Source organism: Argiope bruennichi, chromosome X1 (assembly GCF_947563725.1).
Source record: "Argiope bruennichi chromosome X1, qqArgBrue1.1, whole genome shotgun sequence".
Classification (NCBI taxonomy): Eukaryota; Metazoa; Arthropoda; class Arachnida; order Araneae; family Araneidae; genus Argiope; species Argiope bruennichi.
Genome location: NC_079162.1, coordinates 64,064,724 through 64,082,074, shown reverse-complemented (window position 1 = coordinate 64,082,074; position 17,351 = coordinate 64,064,724). Strand labels below are relative to the sequence as shown.

The 17,351-nt window shown below is 28.3% G+C and overlaps 1 protein-coding gene across 5 annotated transcripts in view; it reads right to left on the bottom strand.

The window, feature by feature from the left end:
• The window catches only part of LOC129958714 (latrophilin Cirl-like), a 172,805-nt gene that overhangs the window by 40,536 nt on the left and 114,918 nt on the right, over positions 1 to 17,351 (bottom strand). For all 5 annotated transcript variants that reach the window (XM_056071363.1, XM_056071365.1, XM_056071366.1 and 2 more), the window contains one exon: positions 12,385 to 12,574. In XM_056071363.1, coding sequence (XP_055927338.1) covers positions 12,385 to 12,574 — 190 coding nt within the window. The remainder of the gene's footprint in view (positions 1 to 12,384; positions 12,575 to 17,351) is intronic.

Sequence of the window (17,351 nt, the reverse complement as noted above, 5' to 3'; positions counted from 1 at the left end):
TTGCAAGTTAGAAGTTTTGTTAAACTTTTTAATATACAGTTGGAATTTTTGTAAATATTTCTAATATTTAGTCAAGAATCAATGACATCAAATAAAAGAATACATTGGGCTTCTAGAAAGAGAACTAAGATTATTGTGATACATGAATCTGGTCTTTCCTATGCTGAAATTGCAAGACAGGTGGATGGTTCAGTGACTACATCTGGGATCCGAAAATTTTGTTTACGATATCAGGAGACAAATTCAATAAAAAAACAAAGTAGGAAATAGCTGTAAAAGGTGCACCACATCTGTTGATGACAGAAAAATAAAAATACTATGTCTCCAAGATAGAAAAATGTCATCAGCGACCATCAGAAGTCAATTGAATGATGCTGGCATTTATGTCAGTTCAAGAACAATCAGGAGAAAATTATTAAATGTTGGACTAAGAGGTAGAATTGAACGAAAAAATTCTTATCTCAATTTAAGCAGCGTATAAAAAGATTACAGTGGGCAAAGGAACGCATTAATTGGATAGATTATCAGTATCTCAAGTTATTCGGAGTGATATTGTTAATCGGAAGTGATGGTGAAAATAGATAAGACACAGAATAGGCGAAGAAATACATTATGACTGCATTCAGGCAACTATGAAGAATTCAGTTAGTGTTATGGTTTGGTCATGCATGCCAGCAGACGATATTGGTCTCCTTCATGTTATCGATGGGACATTAAATGCAAGAAAATCCATTGACACTATTCTAGAGTAAAAATTTACACCTCCCATCAGTGATTTATTTCCCAACAACGCATCATTTATTTTTCAGCAGGATTCAGCTCATTTCTACACAGCAAAAATATGGAAAGAGTGCTTTAGTACAAAGAGAATTGAATTGTTGTCATGGCCAGGAAACAGTCCTGACTTCAAAAGTATTGAGAACTTATGGCACCATTTGAAAACTCTTGTACATATGAAGCGTTCGTCAAATAAAAGAGAATTAATTGAGGCTATAATTATTTCCTGGCATCCTGTAATAACAAAAGAAGAGCTTAAAACTCTAGTCAACTCAATGAAACATGAAATTGAAGCTGTAATCTATACTTATATAAAGTTCAATGCGTGTGTGTGTTGGCGCTCTACAGGCCAGACCGTTCGACCTACAGCTACCAAATGTGGCACATGCATACCTTGGAGGTCGGGAATGGGATCCCGTTTTTTGAATTTTTAATTAGAGTTTTAATTATTAATTAAAAACTAACTTTCTCGTCAAAAAAATCTTTTCATTTCCCCACCCCCAAATGAGTAAGGCTTCAGTTTTTTTTCCCACGCTAAAGAGGATAGGCTTAAGAAATTTTCAGCAGATTATTTCAAAGGATTCTGTTTGTTTTCTTAAGGTTTGATTCATTTATAGTTTAACATTGTTAATTTATCGATCTTCCAGATTCATTCTGAAGTACTTTTGAATTAAAATAAAACAGAATAAAGGAAATTAAAAATTTATAATCTGCATAGCGTTAACCCAACTGGCGTAAAAAAATTCACGCATTTGCGTTACCATAATTGGCGTTGAAAATTCACGCATGCGCATTGTGTTCTGATTGTTGACAACGGATACGGACTTGGTTTTGAAGGTTTAATATGTTTTCGACAGATTATTTCATCAGTAATCATATTATATTATTAAAAAAATGCTTTGTTTCAGTAAAAAATATTATTATATTAATTGCAGATTAATCATTTACACTTTAATTTAAAGCATAAATTCTACGGGAGGTAACAGAAAATTAGAGAGATACATATTACGTTATGGTTGAAGGCCTTTATAATGTTATGAGTGAATTATATGACTATTAAAATTTGAAGTTTTAAAATATTTTAATGAAGAAGCAATTAAAATGGGAGTTCTATAAAATATTTAATTATCAAAATTTTAACGTGCATTAAGATTGGCGAACCGGCTGGTCGCCAAAGGTGGCTAGTAAAAAATAAAATCTACCCTACTAAGTACTGATAATTCACTGCAGTCATCCGCATCTAATATATGTCGTCAACTTTTTTTGTATTGCAAATATTTGAATTTTGCTTTTTGTATTGAAATCAGCATTAAATTCTCTTTAAAATGATATAAAAGAGTTTGCTTTTTGTGAAACGTTACATTTTCTATAAGTATACAAAGTTGGAAAACAAAATTTTCCGAAATTGTGCACAATTTTGGCCACCACTGTAACTAAACTCAATGTTGTTGAAATATAAAGGTTTCAAACAGAATCATTTTTAACCATATTTTAAAAAAGGGGACCTCATTTTCAAAGTCATTTTACTGCTTCTGGCTCTTTTGGGTTACAATGTTCATGGGAAAGAAGACTTATTTGTCGTGAGCGTGGAATTTTTAAGCTTGGATTATATGTGAAATTCTGAAAATTTTATGTAAGATGATAGTAATGCACGTTAAGTTAATTTGGAACTACATCTCAAAAGTTCTCTGTCATCGCAACGCAGGCCTCTATTAACATCCATTTATTGCACAATTTCATAATATTTCCAGCCAAATTTTCTCCATCTGAACATACTCTGTATTTCTTTTTAAATCATAACCAAGATTTTTCGAATAAATTAGATATTAAATTTATTTATTATTAATCATATTAAATTTATTTATTATTAATCATCACCAACTATTAATCATATAATCTTTAAAAGTTGTATTTAAATCCCGCGAGGTTCTGGCAACTCCTCATCAAAGAAATTATGATAACGAGGTGCAAATATCTTGCAGTCAAATAAAACTCTGTAAACTCTACATCTGTTGCCCGAACACAATGTGAAAATTTTCTATGCTGTATATATAAATCACAGAAGATAGTTCCGTTGCATTAAAAGATGTCAGACTAAAAAAAACAACGAAATGTTAAACAAATGAAAAAGAAATTATTTTGCATTTGCAAAAAGAATTGCCAGGACATAATTGAACGCAAAGACATTAGGGCTGAAAAACTCGAATTAAAAGTATTACGCCTTGACAATTATATGAAATGGGGAATAATGTATTATCACGGGATTTCCTGTCAGTGCTGCGCAAACCTATAAATTGCAACGAAGTACATCTACAACAGCACTTTTTTTTTTGCATCAGCTTGTAATGAGATGCCTTTTAAATTAGTAAAGTTAAATATGATTTTTTTTCTTATCCTTGAATGAAATACCTTAAGCGAAAAAAAAAAAAAAAATTATTGGCGAAGCTGATCCACTATTATTAATGAGTTGATGAGTATTTGATATTCAACCAGAAATTCTATTTTCGGATTTTTGTTTCTGTCATGAAATAAGACTACACGAATTGTGTGATTTGAATTCCTTCTGATTGGACAGTTGGCTAATTTTTCAAAACTTCCATATTCATTAAAAAAAAAAAAACGAGAGAGAGAGAGAGAGAGAGAGAGAGAAGGAAAGAAAGATTTTAAAGAACAAACGATATAAGATCTTTAAAATATCATCACTTGACAAATTCAGGATTTAGTTATTTGTTTCAGAAGGAATACAAGGAAGAAAACGTTTGCCAAACTAAAATTCCAACAAAACTTATCAGATTGTTAGCTTATTTTAATGCTCATTTGCTGGTTGATGCAGGGATTAAAAAAAAATCTTTTATATTTTTGAATGCAATAAATGATAAAAAGAATAGTTTCGATCAGATGAAAATTAAAATGATTTCAATCTTAGAACACTATCGAGAAGCACAGTAATAAATAGCCATAATGTACAATAATCTCTTTGTATGAAGCAGCATTCACGGATATTTATTATGATTGAGAAATTTCTGATTTATTTGAGTTGTTGTAAATGAACACAGCATCAAATAACGAAGGTTATTTTCACTGAAGTTGAGCTTTTATGAATTATCTCATTATGAATCTTCTGAGTCATGTAATCGAATCGTCAACTCTTGTGAAATTGATTTGCTTCAATCAGAATTTATTTGATTGGTACATAGATTCTTTGAGGAACTGTGTTCTTTCCGAATTATTTTGAACCATTTCCGACGAATAAAAATCTAGTGTAATTAGATATTTCTGTTTTCAAGTAATAAGGGTTTTTTTTAAAAAAAAAAAAAATTCTTTTTAATACATCTTTAGTAATGAGGGCTTTTAATAGAAATTATTATTTTCTTCTTCAGATTTTGTTAAAGAATATTAATTTTGTAAGAATAAAAATTAAAATATATTTGATCAATTTTTTTTTATGAATTGTGAAATTTTTATGGATTATTTTAAAGTCAAGGCAAATAATAAAAATCCAACAAAATATTTCTTTAAAGCAATCATTTAACGTTTAATCTTTTAACTGAAATGAAGGTAATAATGATAGCTAAATCGATCAAATTTCGTCAGAAGAAGTTTTAGACTCAATAATACCAATTTTTTTTAACATGTTGCAACAAATGACGGCTTTAGCTGTCCACTTTTCCATAAAGGAATTATCGGTAAGAACTCAAAGCAATGCGTTAAACCTGTTGAAGCAAACAGTTTTTACTGGAATCGTGTTTTCGGTTACTGCTTTCTCTCGAATGAACAATACAAGCCCTCTTTCAACGAGGGGGGGGGGGGAGGGGACGGAGCAGTTTTCTGAAGTAAGATGATTTTGATGGGTGTTCCTTGTAATCGAGTATCCAGGGAAGTTGGGGATAGAGGATTAATTTTTATTCGTTTCGATATTCTTCTTTCTCAGTGTTCTAATTAAAGCATGGTAGCTGTAGGTATAAAAATAATTCTTTTTGAGGATTTTCATTCCTTACATAGAGCGCTTAGAGCTTCTCTTGTTTTTCAGAGTAGCTTTAATTGACAAATGAACCATATTGCAGTTTTTCACCTCAAAGCTATTAAGATCTTTCTAACAGTTTTTTCCAAGTCTAGATCTGCTATTGCATTTGCAGCATTTGTTTCACCTGTACTGTATAAACAGCCAGTAAGTACCCTGTGCTTCTGAGGTCTATATTCTACAAGGTGTGCAGTACTAAAAAAGTTAAAATGTTGATTTTTTTTTAGAATCTTTTTTTTTTTGGAGGAAAGATAATAGTAATTTATTTGCCAAGCATGGCAGGAGTTTTTCTAAAGAATATTTAAACAGAACTTAAAAAACTGATTAAAATGGGAAACCGTTTAGTTGCAGAAATATTTTTAAAGGTTATTTAAAAGAAATTCCAAATTAATAGATGAAACATTTTAACTGTGGAAAATTACAGATTTTGAAAGCTATTTTTTAAAAGCTCTTGTATTCTTCATAATTATAATAAAATATAAATTATTGTCTTTAAAATACTGTCTGGGCCTCATTTAAAAATATAAATAGGGAATATTCCTAATTTTAAATAATAATAAATAACATTTTCTCTGGTTGCTTGAATTTCTTATTAATACAATGTTAAAAAACCGTTTAAAATCAGAATTTATTTTAGTTAATTCTAAGCCAAATCTTGTAACCAAATAAGTAAAGAATGTGGTATTATGGTTTTTATTTCTAATTTTTTTTTTTTTTTTTTTGAAATAAGGGTTAAATATCTCTTATCGCAGTGAAGATAAGCGAGTATTTTTTAGGCTTTATTTCATTAAAGGATTTTACTACTGTGCACTGTATTAAGTCAAAAATGCAACTAAAACTTCTCACTTTTTATATAAAAAAAATCCTAAATATTAGTTGTGAATTGTATTGTTTATTTTGTATTGAAAATGCTGCATTTATAACATTACAAATGCTTCTTTTTTACTGGAATTATTATTTAAAAAACTATTAAGGAAATTGATTTAAATCTGATTATTATTAAAATGATTTAACGTTTAATTATTAATTATGCATTATCTATTAAAATTGTCATACATAAAAAATAGATTTTTACTGTTATTTTTTGCACAAAAATTGTTGTTTATCCTAGCTGTACCCATTTTTAGATCTTGTTTTCCTTAATCCCAATATTTGGATAAATCCAATTTTTTTGATGCTCCCACCAACTTCGAATTAGCGAAGTTCACTGTATTTATTTAAACATATGTACATTCTAAAGGAATGTTTACTGAAGTTTTAATGTTTTCCTGTCGAAGAGAGGGGAGACTATTTTATCAAACAAATTTAAATAAATGCAATCGGTAAAGGACTATTTTTTAAATCTGTGAACATTAAATATCAAGAAAGCAAAGCTTTTGAAAAGACTGAACAGTGATTGGCAAAAGAACAAATAAACTAAACAGCCGTTTTCGATGACAATATGGCTGAAAATAAATAACAGAAAAAAACATTTTTAAAGAATTCGAAAGGCAGAAAGAAAAACGAAGTAACAACTACCAACTGTAACATACGACATAATAATTTCCGACAAAAAGAAATCTTTGGATCTTCTACAGATCATTTAGTAGGTGTGACCTGTCACCAGCGGTAATTGCAGAGAAGGATGACCATCACAGTGACAAGATACAATTTGTCATTGTCAGAAAAGGGCCAGAAAGTTTTCCTTCCCTTTTCTTTATTATTTAAGAACTAATGCAATGTATCCTTATTTTCTCCTTGTTTTAATACATTTCTGTTGAAACACGCAAAACCAGTTTATTATTTTTGTTAAAAATTATAGTATAGCACACATTTAATTTCTGTTTTGTATATATAAGGATTGAAAATGTACATAATGCAAAAGTTATCTCATATTACCGGCTATGTTTCCGTATTTGAGAATGAAAATACGAGTTAAGAATGAGCAGTCAACAATGTTTTAACAATGGCAACTATATAATAACAGCCAATACAACATTAGTTCTGGTTTGAAACGTTTATAGTATTTCGACGTTGATACCAGCGTTGTATACAACTTATTCCCAGTGATGTGAAAATTGTAAAATACTTGTACTAGTTATTTTGGTGGTTTAGATGGATAAGTTTATTGCTTCAAGAATCTCTGAAACATTTTGGTATTAGCCCATGACTCATTTTTTGTCCACGGGAGTTGAGAGTTGCATTATATGATATCAGAAAATTATATGATTATAATTTGTTTCCATAGAAGAAGGAACCACTTCTGGGATTTCACTACTTAAGAATTGCAGAGATTATTAAATGGACAGACTAACCAAAGGAATTGGAATTGCTACAAGTATTTTACGATTTCTGCATCTCTGTAAGCCAGTTGTACACAATGCTTCTGATTATATCGAAGGGATATGATTATATCGTGATTTATTTACAAAAAAGAGGGACTTCTTTAGTGGCATTTGCAACCGAAAAGTTAGAGATTCTTAGAGTGGAAGAATAACCAACGGAACAGGAGCTGCTAGAGGTAGATACTGTACGACTTCCAAATCAATAGAAACATTATAATCAATGTTTAATTAATTTTAGATTTTTGCCTGTATTATTAAATTTCCAATCCCATCACAGAATTGCTTTGAATATTTAAGAGGAGGAAACGCCTAGATTTTGTAAACATTATATTTTATTTTAGTATCCTGATAGGGAGTGCTTTTTATTTTACCGCACATTAAATTCACAAAGAAAAAGCATTGAAGTTATCAAAAAAAAAAAAAAATGGCTCCTGGAGTTTAGTGAATCTTTACATTTTAGACTTCTCTGAGTCTGAAAAACTATTTCTGGAATTGAGTCTGTCCGTGAATTCAAAATCTCAAAATGAAACGAGTTAGAGAAATGAAATTTGGGAGGTAGTCTTTATACCAAAACTATGAATCTATATAAAATTTTGGATCCGTCGGGGGTGGGGAGTTTCTGTCTGTACATGGAAAATGAAATTAGAAAGAACAAATAGAATTCTAGATCCATTTTAAATTTTGGATCCAAAGGCCAAAGGATCGATTATTTGTAGACTTGTTTATTTCTGAACATGTCATGCAAATTATCGAGATTAATATTTACACTCGATTTTCATCATTATATTATGAAGTAAACACAAAACTCGTCTTAGTAAGTATAAGCTAAAGCTGATGGGAGAAAACTGCCAAAACTTTAATCTTTAAGATGCTGGTCCAGCTTGTTGTTTAAAATTGCTTGGATTATGTGAATTATGTATTCATGTTGAAAATAGATGTATACTGGCAAAAGTAGTAAGAAATATATATGAAAATAAAAAAGTAAATAATAAAAATGTGATTTTAATAAAATTATTTTAGCTTATAACAAGGTTTTAAATGAATTCCTGTATTTATTTCGAGAAAGATATTCTTTTATCATGAGGACCACAAGTTTTGCCTTTAATTCTCTTTTCGATGGTCAAAAATTGCAGGACTGGTTCCAATCAAATCTTTAACTTATCCTACGTTAGGTTCATGAAAGATTATGCTTCGTTTAATATTTAAAAAGCATTTAATTTCCACAATTTTCAATAAAATTGTGGACGGGAAAATATTTTTCATTTGTGAATTTTTTCTCAAACCTGAAAGAATTCTTTAACATTCCTTTAAGAGAAACGGTATTCAAGATGATTAATTGAGTGGGCTGATTTTACTGTTTATGAGAGCTTGATTTAAAATGATAATATCATACATCGAGATATTAATTAATAATAAGTATAATAATATTGGCATCCCACTATGGAGCTATACGAGGGCTACTTTCTTATTGACTTGGTAATTTTGAGTTGTGGTGAGACGTGGATGACAGCCGAGTCGGCAATCTCCCTCTTCTCACTTCTTCGTAACAAGGGAAGGACGTTTGACGCTCGACATCAGATATAATGTGAATTAAGTTCACACGCAAGGCAAGATAGTGATGGAATTAGGTTTCGAACCTGGTCCAAAATTGAGATATTATCAACAGGCCACAGCGGCCTGTTGTAATAAAGGAACAAAATGTTAGAAATTTTTTGTTCCACAACTTAATGATTTTTGGCTGATAGAATTTATTTTTACACAAAAACATTCAAATCAAAGACTGCGGTTACTCTTCAGTAACTGCAATCCTTTTCACCCTTAAGTAATAGCAAAATATCTTGATATGTTCAGCTTTTAGTCAAAAACAGCTAATAAATATAGATTTCATGTGTATATTTTAGACATTACAACTAAAAGAGGCTAATTTAAGTAGACCAATTCAGTATAAAGCTCTAATCTTCAAATAAGAATGTCTCAAATTAAAATCTAAAAATTTCTGCATAATGTAAGATAAGAGGAAAATAATATTAATGATAATCTGATAAAGTGCTATTAAGACACTTCATACATGTTGTTACTTTTTAAAATATTATAGTGAGTTCAGTATTTAAGTATTAACTTATAAATAATTATTAGGACATAGTTTTAAGTTTATATATATTTTTTAAAACACATTCTAACTCTTATTTCTTCTTTAATTATTATAATAAACATTTAAATGATAACTTACTGTCCACTTTTACTGTTAGTTTCATTTCACTACTTATTAATTAAGTGTTATGATATGCCATAACAATAATCAGGACACGGATTTCTTTTCTTCAATCATTTTTCAAACTAAAATCTTAATTTAGAAGACTGGTAAAGGCAAAGCATTTAGATACTTTTCAAAAGATACAAAATATTACTTAGATGTCATATTTCTTTTAAAAAATATTACGCAAAATATTACTTAGATGTCAAAGTCTTTAAAAAAATATTACGCAAGATTCATTTTTAACTCATTTTTTAATTTCTATATAAATGTTATTTAATTTCATTTTTTTTATATTTACTGACAAACGCTAAATTATTTATCAAAATTATGATGTTATCAAAATATTAATCAACGTTAATTGTCTTCTTATGGATTTTTCAAGAATCGTGGATTAAAACCAGATTTCCCTTATGATCTACCCTGTATATGTTCTAATGCTTAATAAATTTAGCTTCCCGTGCCGTCCTCAGCTTTTTACCATGCTCAAAATCACGAAATTCATTCAAAAATAAAAACTAAATATAATATAAATGAACTAAAGTTATTAATTTATTTCAAAATTTCAAGTATTTTCAATTAATTTAATAATTTCAATTTAATTTTCAAATAATTCCCAATTTTTTTAAAAATTGCTTTTGTTTTTGTATGTTAGATTTTGAGCATATTTGTTCTGAATATAAAAAGGAATTTTTTTCTCAAAATACGTTCTTAATAAAAAGCAAATTAGTTTTATGAGAGACATTGAAAAATAATTAAAAAAACTCTTTCTTTGAAAAGAATGAAAATATTTATTTAATTGTTTATCTTTGTTTTCATCAAGTTTTAGGAAAACTTTGAAAGTCATTCAATTTGCCAATATTTATTCATTTAATAATTAAAAAAACCCTTAATATCCTCATATTTCGTATTATTTCATGTTATCCGAGTGATAGCTTTCATAAATACTATTAAAGACAACCCAAACAGATAGCAGCCGCCAAGATATGTGTAACGCGCCACCAAGAATATGTGTTTCTACGTTTCTTAAGATAATTGAAAGATGTCATAAGATTACACAACCTTTGTTTTTAAAATACACAATTTAGGGAATATTAGTATTACAAATTAGCTGCTCATATTTGAATTACTTACGATACTGCAATCTGTGAGCATTGATCCTTCCCTTCACATGAAATGATAATCATAATTGATCAAATACCAAGTATAGCACAACACCAATTATCAGAATTAAACGGGGAGCGGGCCGTTTCGGATATGCAGAGATTCGGATGATTGAATAAGATAAAAAAATTATGTAAAAAAATACATTAGAGAGAAAAAGCTTAACTTAATGAAAAGAAATTTAAACAACATAAATTACAAAAGATTGTAAATACTTTGAAATTTACCAAAACAAAAAAGAAAAAAGAAAAGAAACCATAAATTGAATTGTGTATGAAGGTTAATTACATAGATATCTATTAAAATGAGCAATACAATATGTATATCCCTATTTTAGTTAAGAAAAATAACTTGCTTTGGCTGGAAAAGAACTTGTTAAGACCACTGACCAATCTCTCATTAATATTTTCCGGTTTTCCTTTTTTGCTTCAAAAATCGATTTGAATAATTGGAGTTCGGATAGTTACAGTTCCACAATATTGCAAAAATTGTTACGCATAAATGACTTTTAGTTATTTATGTGTAACCTCCTTAGCAAACAGTTGGCTCAATCATACTGCTAATAATATTTTGAACAAAATCTATAAACCATTAATTAGATTAATTATATATATAGATACATACTGATTAATTATTTATTCGTAAAGCAGACGCACGTAATCACATATATTGTTTTACTTCTGCAATTTTTTTTGAATTAATAAAAGGAAACTTAATGAATATGCATGTATTTTCAGTCAAAATTATTATTAAAATAATCGCACAACCAAATAATATATTTTCTATTTAAAATAATAATATTTCCTATACAAATAAAAACAAAAATACATTAATATAATGATAGATAAAATAATAACAGAGTATAAATCAACATAGAACAAAAGCTGTACGATTATTTTATAATATTTCAGTTGGACAACATTTTTTTAAAAAAAAGCAAACACCATTTCATCTTAAACAAAATAATCTGCTTACAAATGAATACAATATATATACAAAGAGAAAAAAAAGCATTTCTTTATTGTGTTATGGTGCAAAGAAAAAAAAAAAGATGACTGAAACAACTTTCGTGTACCTAATTTGAGAAAAATGACTACAAGAATATAATCTAATAATAATGTGTCACTACATGTCTGAAAAATTAAGGTTGCAGCAGTTTCTATAGAACTTTAACATTAGAAATATGTTCTTTTGGAGCAATATCAGATCTTTTTAAATTCATTTTATTATCTTTTTATTTAGTAATACTTTTCAAACATGATTAATAACTGCTATTTTCCATACCTTATACTGAATCCTTGAGAACATAGCATTCATTCTTGGACCATAAATAATAGTAAATGCATTCACTTACCTTTATGAAAAAGAATGCTTCAAAAGTAGAAGATTAAAAATTCAAAATGTAATTCATTATTTATACTTACTTCCATTAGCTTGATTCAATAATAAAATTTAATAACCTCATGCTTTGAAGATAATTTACTTTCAAAGTCATTCACTAAAGGGAAATATTACAATTTATAATTTCTCTTTTTGAAGCAACAATTTTCAGTGTTTCATTAATTTTTGCCACTTATTTTTCTAGATTTGAAATAAATGAATAAAATTTCACACAAAAGAAAATTTTAAAAATAAATGAAAAGAATGTGTAAACAAAGGATAAATTGTATCTTTCATAGAGCCATACAAGAAAATAAACAAAATTACTGAAATATAGTTAAATATACATAAAACACACACACACACATTATTTTTGTGCGACATTTCATAAATATCTGTGTTTCTCCACAAATTTTACATATATGAATACTTGAGTTATGAATTTATAAAATTTGGATAAATACCTTTCCTGCATGATCAAAAAAGAGTGATGCGACATGCAGTTCACTCTCCAATCCAAATTACCATGGTCATTGCAAATGCTTATACTGAAGCGACCATAGTTAGCACGGATGAGGTGAATCATCCCCTCATCGCATACGATGTGAAGGGTTTTTCCCTCGCATGCATAAGTGGTTCGATACCCGGCTGCATCTGTAAAAATTAATAAAACAACCGATTAGCATTCATAAATTTACAATTGTTAAAAATTATATAAAAAACATTAAACAATTCACATAGATGGATCTAATTTATATATATATATATATATATATTGAGTGAAAACAAAAGCTCATTTGAATGATATTTTATCAATTTGATGTATTTTATACGTTTCAAATACGAAATGAAGTCCAGTTTTCGTGTTATAAATTAACAATCTTTTAAGGGGTCTCTGGACTCAACAATTACCCATGGAAGCAGAAAACATTCTTTTTCAAACCCAGTTAATTTACAAAAAAAAAAAAAAAAAAAAAAAAAAAAAAAAAAAATTCTGAAATTTGAAAATTTAACTTTAAATTATTTATATACAATTACAATATTTCTAATGTTTTCATATAATTTGAAGAAAAAAATTTAAAAAGTTATAAAGAAATATAAATTGGATATTTTTTCAAAATTTTAAAAATCAGTATTTTACTTCACGCAAAATTCTGAATTTAAAAATCGGTCAAAATTTACAGAACTAATATTAACGTAAATAAAAATGTTCAATTTTGAAGCTATACATGCTTTTTATAAAACTTTTTGAAAAAAGTATTTTTAAAACACAATTATTTTAAAAAATTTAAAATTTTAAGGAAAAAAAAATCTAACGAAAATGAATGTAAAATTTTTTCTGTGAATAATTTTTCTAAAAATTCATGTATAAATCATAGAAGAACTTATTTCGAGCATCTGCATGAAATTTCAAATTAATAGGGTAAGTAGCTTTTGATATATCCTGTGCGCAAGTTTCATTTTTTTGTTTTTTGTTTTGAGAAAAATAACATTAAATGAAAAATAGCAAAAGAAGATTTCGAATAAAGTTATGTGAGTTAAAAAGTACCAGAAGCATAAGAACTGCCTTTAGTTAGCTTAATTTGTTACTTTTGTTTTAATAAACTTTAAAAAAAAAGCATTTTTAAAATACAATTATTGAAATTTTAGGAAAAATCTAATTAAAATACAAATAAATTTCTTTTGTATAAATAATTATTTAAAAATTGATATATAAGTCACAGAGGAACTTATTTTGAGCATTTGCGTGACATTTTGGATTATTAGGATATGTAATTTTTGAGAAATTCTGCGCTTAAGCTTCCTTTTTTTTTTTTGTTAGAAAAATGACGTTAAATTAAACTGCATAAAAAAATTTGAACAACCAAATGCTAATTAAAAAAATCCCAGAAGTATTAGAACTTCCCTTAGTTAGTTTGAACTGTTCCATTTCTTTTGAAATTTTAAGTTTTTTCTTTGTCCTTATGTGCATCAAAGAATGTTGCTGTTGTATGTCTTTTGAGATTCTGGTAGAGGAAGAGATCTTGTTTACATTTAATCTGAGTTGTTTTAGTTTTTTCTTGATAAATCTGGAAGTTTTGATAGTATCGTTAAAATTTTAATACCAAAATGTTCAGAAAAGATGGATAGATATATTTTTTAAGAAGATTATAAATATATTTTTTCAAAAAGATTATAAAGATATGATACTTTTTTTGAAAAAAAAATCGAAAAAATTTGAAGTTTAAGAGCAGTTTCAGATAGATTAAAAGATAGATTATCCATTTAGATAAATTAAAAGATCTAATATTTTCTCATTTTTTTCTCTTTTTTTTACTGTTTTCATGCGTTTTCAATTCCTAAAAAAATTTCTAGTTACCTAATAGTTCTTCAGATTTCACATCTTGAAAGAGAGATGTGATCAATCATTTTATTTTTTAAATAGTTCTTTTGGTTTTAATATTAATTATAAAATTTTTTTAATGTCTACAGTTAGCGTAAATGCATTTTGGTTAATAAAGAAAAATATACATTTTATTTTAATTTTTGCATTTATTTTCATATTTCAAAACAATATTAATTTCAAATGCTCTGTTATTTTCAGTTAAGTTATTTTTACATGTTTGTTTATGTTATTATTATTATTTTTTTTTTACTATTAAGTTAATAGAAAAAAGAAAACATTTTTCTCAAATCATTGGTTTGGTTTCAAAAGCAATTAAAGTCGAAAAATGGAAAAATTCAGGAGATTCTAATATCTATTTAAAATTCCCACTCGTTAAAGTTTTTAAAATAACCTCCAGGAGTACTATTTTGATGAGCTGTTTTTCGAGGATTTTAAAATATTTCCCGATTTTTTTTAAATCTTAGAATTCAAGTAAATCTCATCTTCCAAAAAAAGATTTACTAGGTTTTGAAACTAAATCGTTGATATTTAAATCCAATTTTGCGATACGCACAAAGCGAATTATCTCACAATTCAAGCTACAACGAGAACCAACTTGCAGGCAATGTTTTATTTATTTTCGATAAGCGCTGAACCTTAGTGGAATGGCAAATTGTTTTTAAGTTCAAACTGCGTTTATTAGCGATTTATTAGCAAACGATTCTTGAACAATCAACGAAGGAATGTAGGCTGATATTTTGAGGGAAAAAAGAAAGCAAAATGCATGTTTTTGAAATAAGAACTGCGAGTACTGAAGCTCTTTTTCTATACTGTAGTTTATTAGCCACAACTACTATTTAAGTTCCAAATGGTATCAGGTTATAAAAATAGATTCAGAATTAATATCCGTTTGAAAAAGAAAAAAAAAAAAGAAAAGAAAAAAGGTTGCACACAGAACTGAATAATGCGATATTATGTATCAGGTATTAGTCAATGTTATTTTAAATGACTACATTATTTTTTAGTAGAAATGAAATTATTTTTAAAACCCATATAAGATTGCAGCTAGTTGATTGAGAATTAATGTTTAGTGGGGAAAAAAAAGGAAAATTCCACAAAATTTGCATCGAATGAGATTTTTATCAATCCTTCAGCTGTTATTTAAAATCAACAGCACACATGAACGTATAAAACAGTTTAAGTTACTACAACGATTAATTTAATTACTACCGTAGATATCGGTAGAAATAGAAGTCTTTTGTGTTACCTCTTCCGCTTCATCTTAGATAGCAAAATCACTAAAATGTAAATTTAAATCCCTGCAGGAATTAAGACAATGAAATCTTCGATCAATGCGTAGAATATCTGAAATTACTTTTTGTTGTTGTTGTTGTCGTTTTTAAATTTCCCCGAACATGATTTATCTAGTTTTAGCCATTTGACGCGAAAGACGGCTTAGAGATGTTTTAATGAAGAAAGGCGTCACATTTCTGATTTTAAACGACCGAAGTAAATTTAAACCCCTCTAGGAATTGAAATCACCATCTGCAATTGCAGGAAGCCAGCTAACTTTTTTCCAGGATGCAAGCAATCGAAGTTCTTAACTACTCGGCGGAAGTAGGTTTTCTTACATTTGTACGACTTTTCTGGAAATTTAGATCTGATTTAATGAAAAAAGGCGTCACGTTTCCAGTTTTACATGAAGCTTCTGGGCATCCTGTTTATCACCCTATTCTACTTATAAAAGAAGCTATCAAAGAGTTCTTTCGCACTTTCTCTCATTTTCTTTCATTTTCGGATTGTATTTCCCATTTTAAATAAGATTCTTTTTTATAACTCACTCAGTCTCTTTTCCGAATTCACGATGGATCCGATGGTCAAATTAAATTCCATTTATAGCGAAGAGAGCAAAATATTTCGTAATTAAATGCAGAGCAAAAAAATATCGAAATATCAACATGAAAGCTTTGCTTATTCTAGAATTTTAATACCAATTGCAAGCAGAGATTTATTTTCATATGATTACGATGATTACAACTTACGATGTGCTAGTGATAATTAATCATGAGAGTTTATCTTATTGTTTAACTCATTTATAAAAGATGTCCCAAATTTAACTCAAGATTTGAATTTGCCACCATTCATGCAGTACAGTGTTGACAACCCTATTAAAAAAACATTTGAACAGCTGATAGTTTAGGGTTAGTAAAAATGGAGTATTACCCGATAGAACAAAGTGTTTTCATTGTTGAACAATATTTCAAAAATAATGAAAATTTTCACAATTCGAAAATTTGAGAATTGGCCTCTAGATCGTGTGATTTAACACCATTAGATTTCTTTTTATAGGGTTATTTGAAGCCATATACCTATGTTAACAAGCCCACAAGCACACGTGCATTGAAGGAGGAAATTCAACACTGCATGAACGAAATTCAGCGACATTTATGCAAAATGATAATAAAAAATTTGACAAAAGAGTGCATAATTGCCAGCAAAGGCGTGGAGGCCATTTGCCTTATGTGTTATTCCATACATAGCCTTATCATATGTATTTTACGATTCAATAAACATATAACAATTTAAAGAAAAAAACCCTGTTTTTTATTTAATTCAAATCTTGCGTTAACACGTTGTTCTATCGCGTAACGCTCCATTTTTACTAACTATCAGCTGTCCAATGTTTTTTTAATAGGGTTGCTAAAAATTTACTGCACGAATGGTGGAGAATTCACATCTTGTGTTAATTTTGGGACACCCTTTATTAACACCCCTTTTGGAAGAATTCTTTTGTTATGTTATGGGCCTTTCCATTCTGAATCAACATCAGAAGACGGCTTAGCCTTCATCTCATTTTACAAATTGTTGCGCCATATCAATATGAGGATGTTCAATGCACCACGGAAGTTATGTTATGTTCAAGGCCCACATACCTGATAGGTCTTTAGTGGAATTAGTTATCGAACCTGCAATTCTTCGATTTCGAGACCAAGAGCCTAACACCACACTAATGTGGTAGTTTTTTTTTTTTTCAAGAACCTGTGTATTTTTCTTAGAGAAATTTTT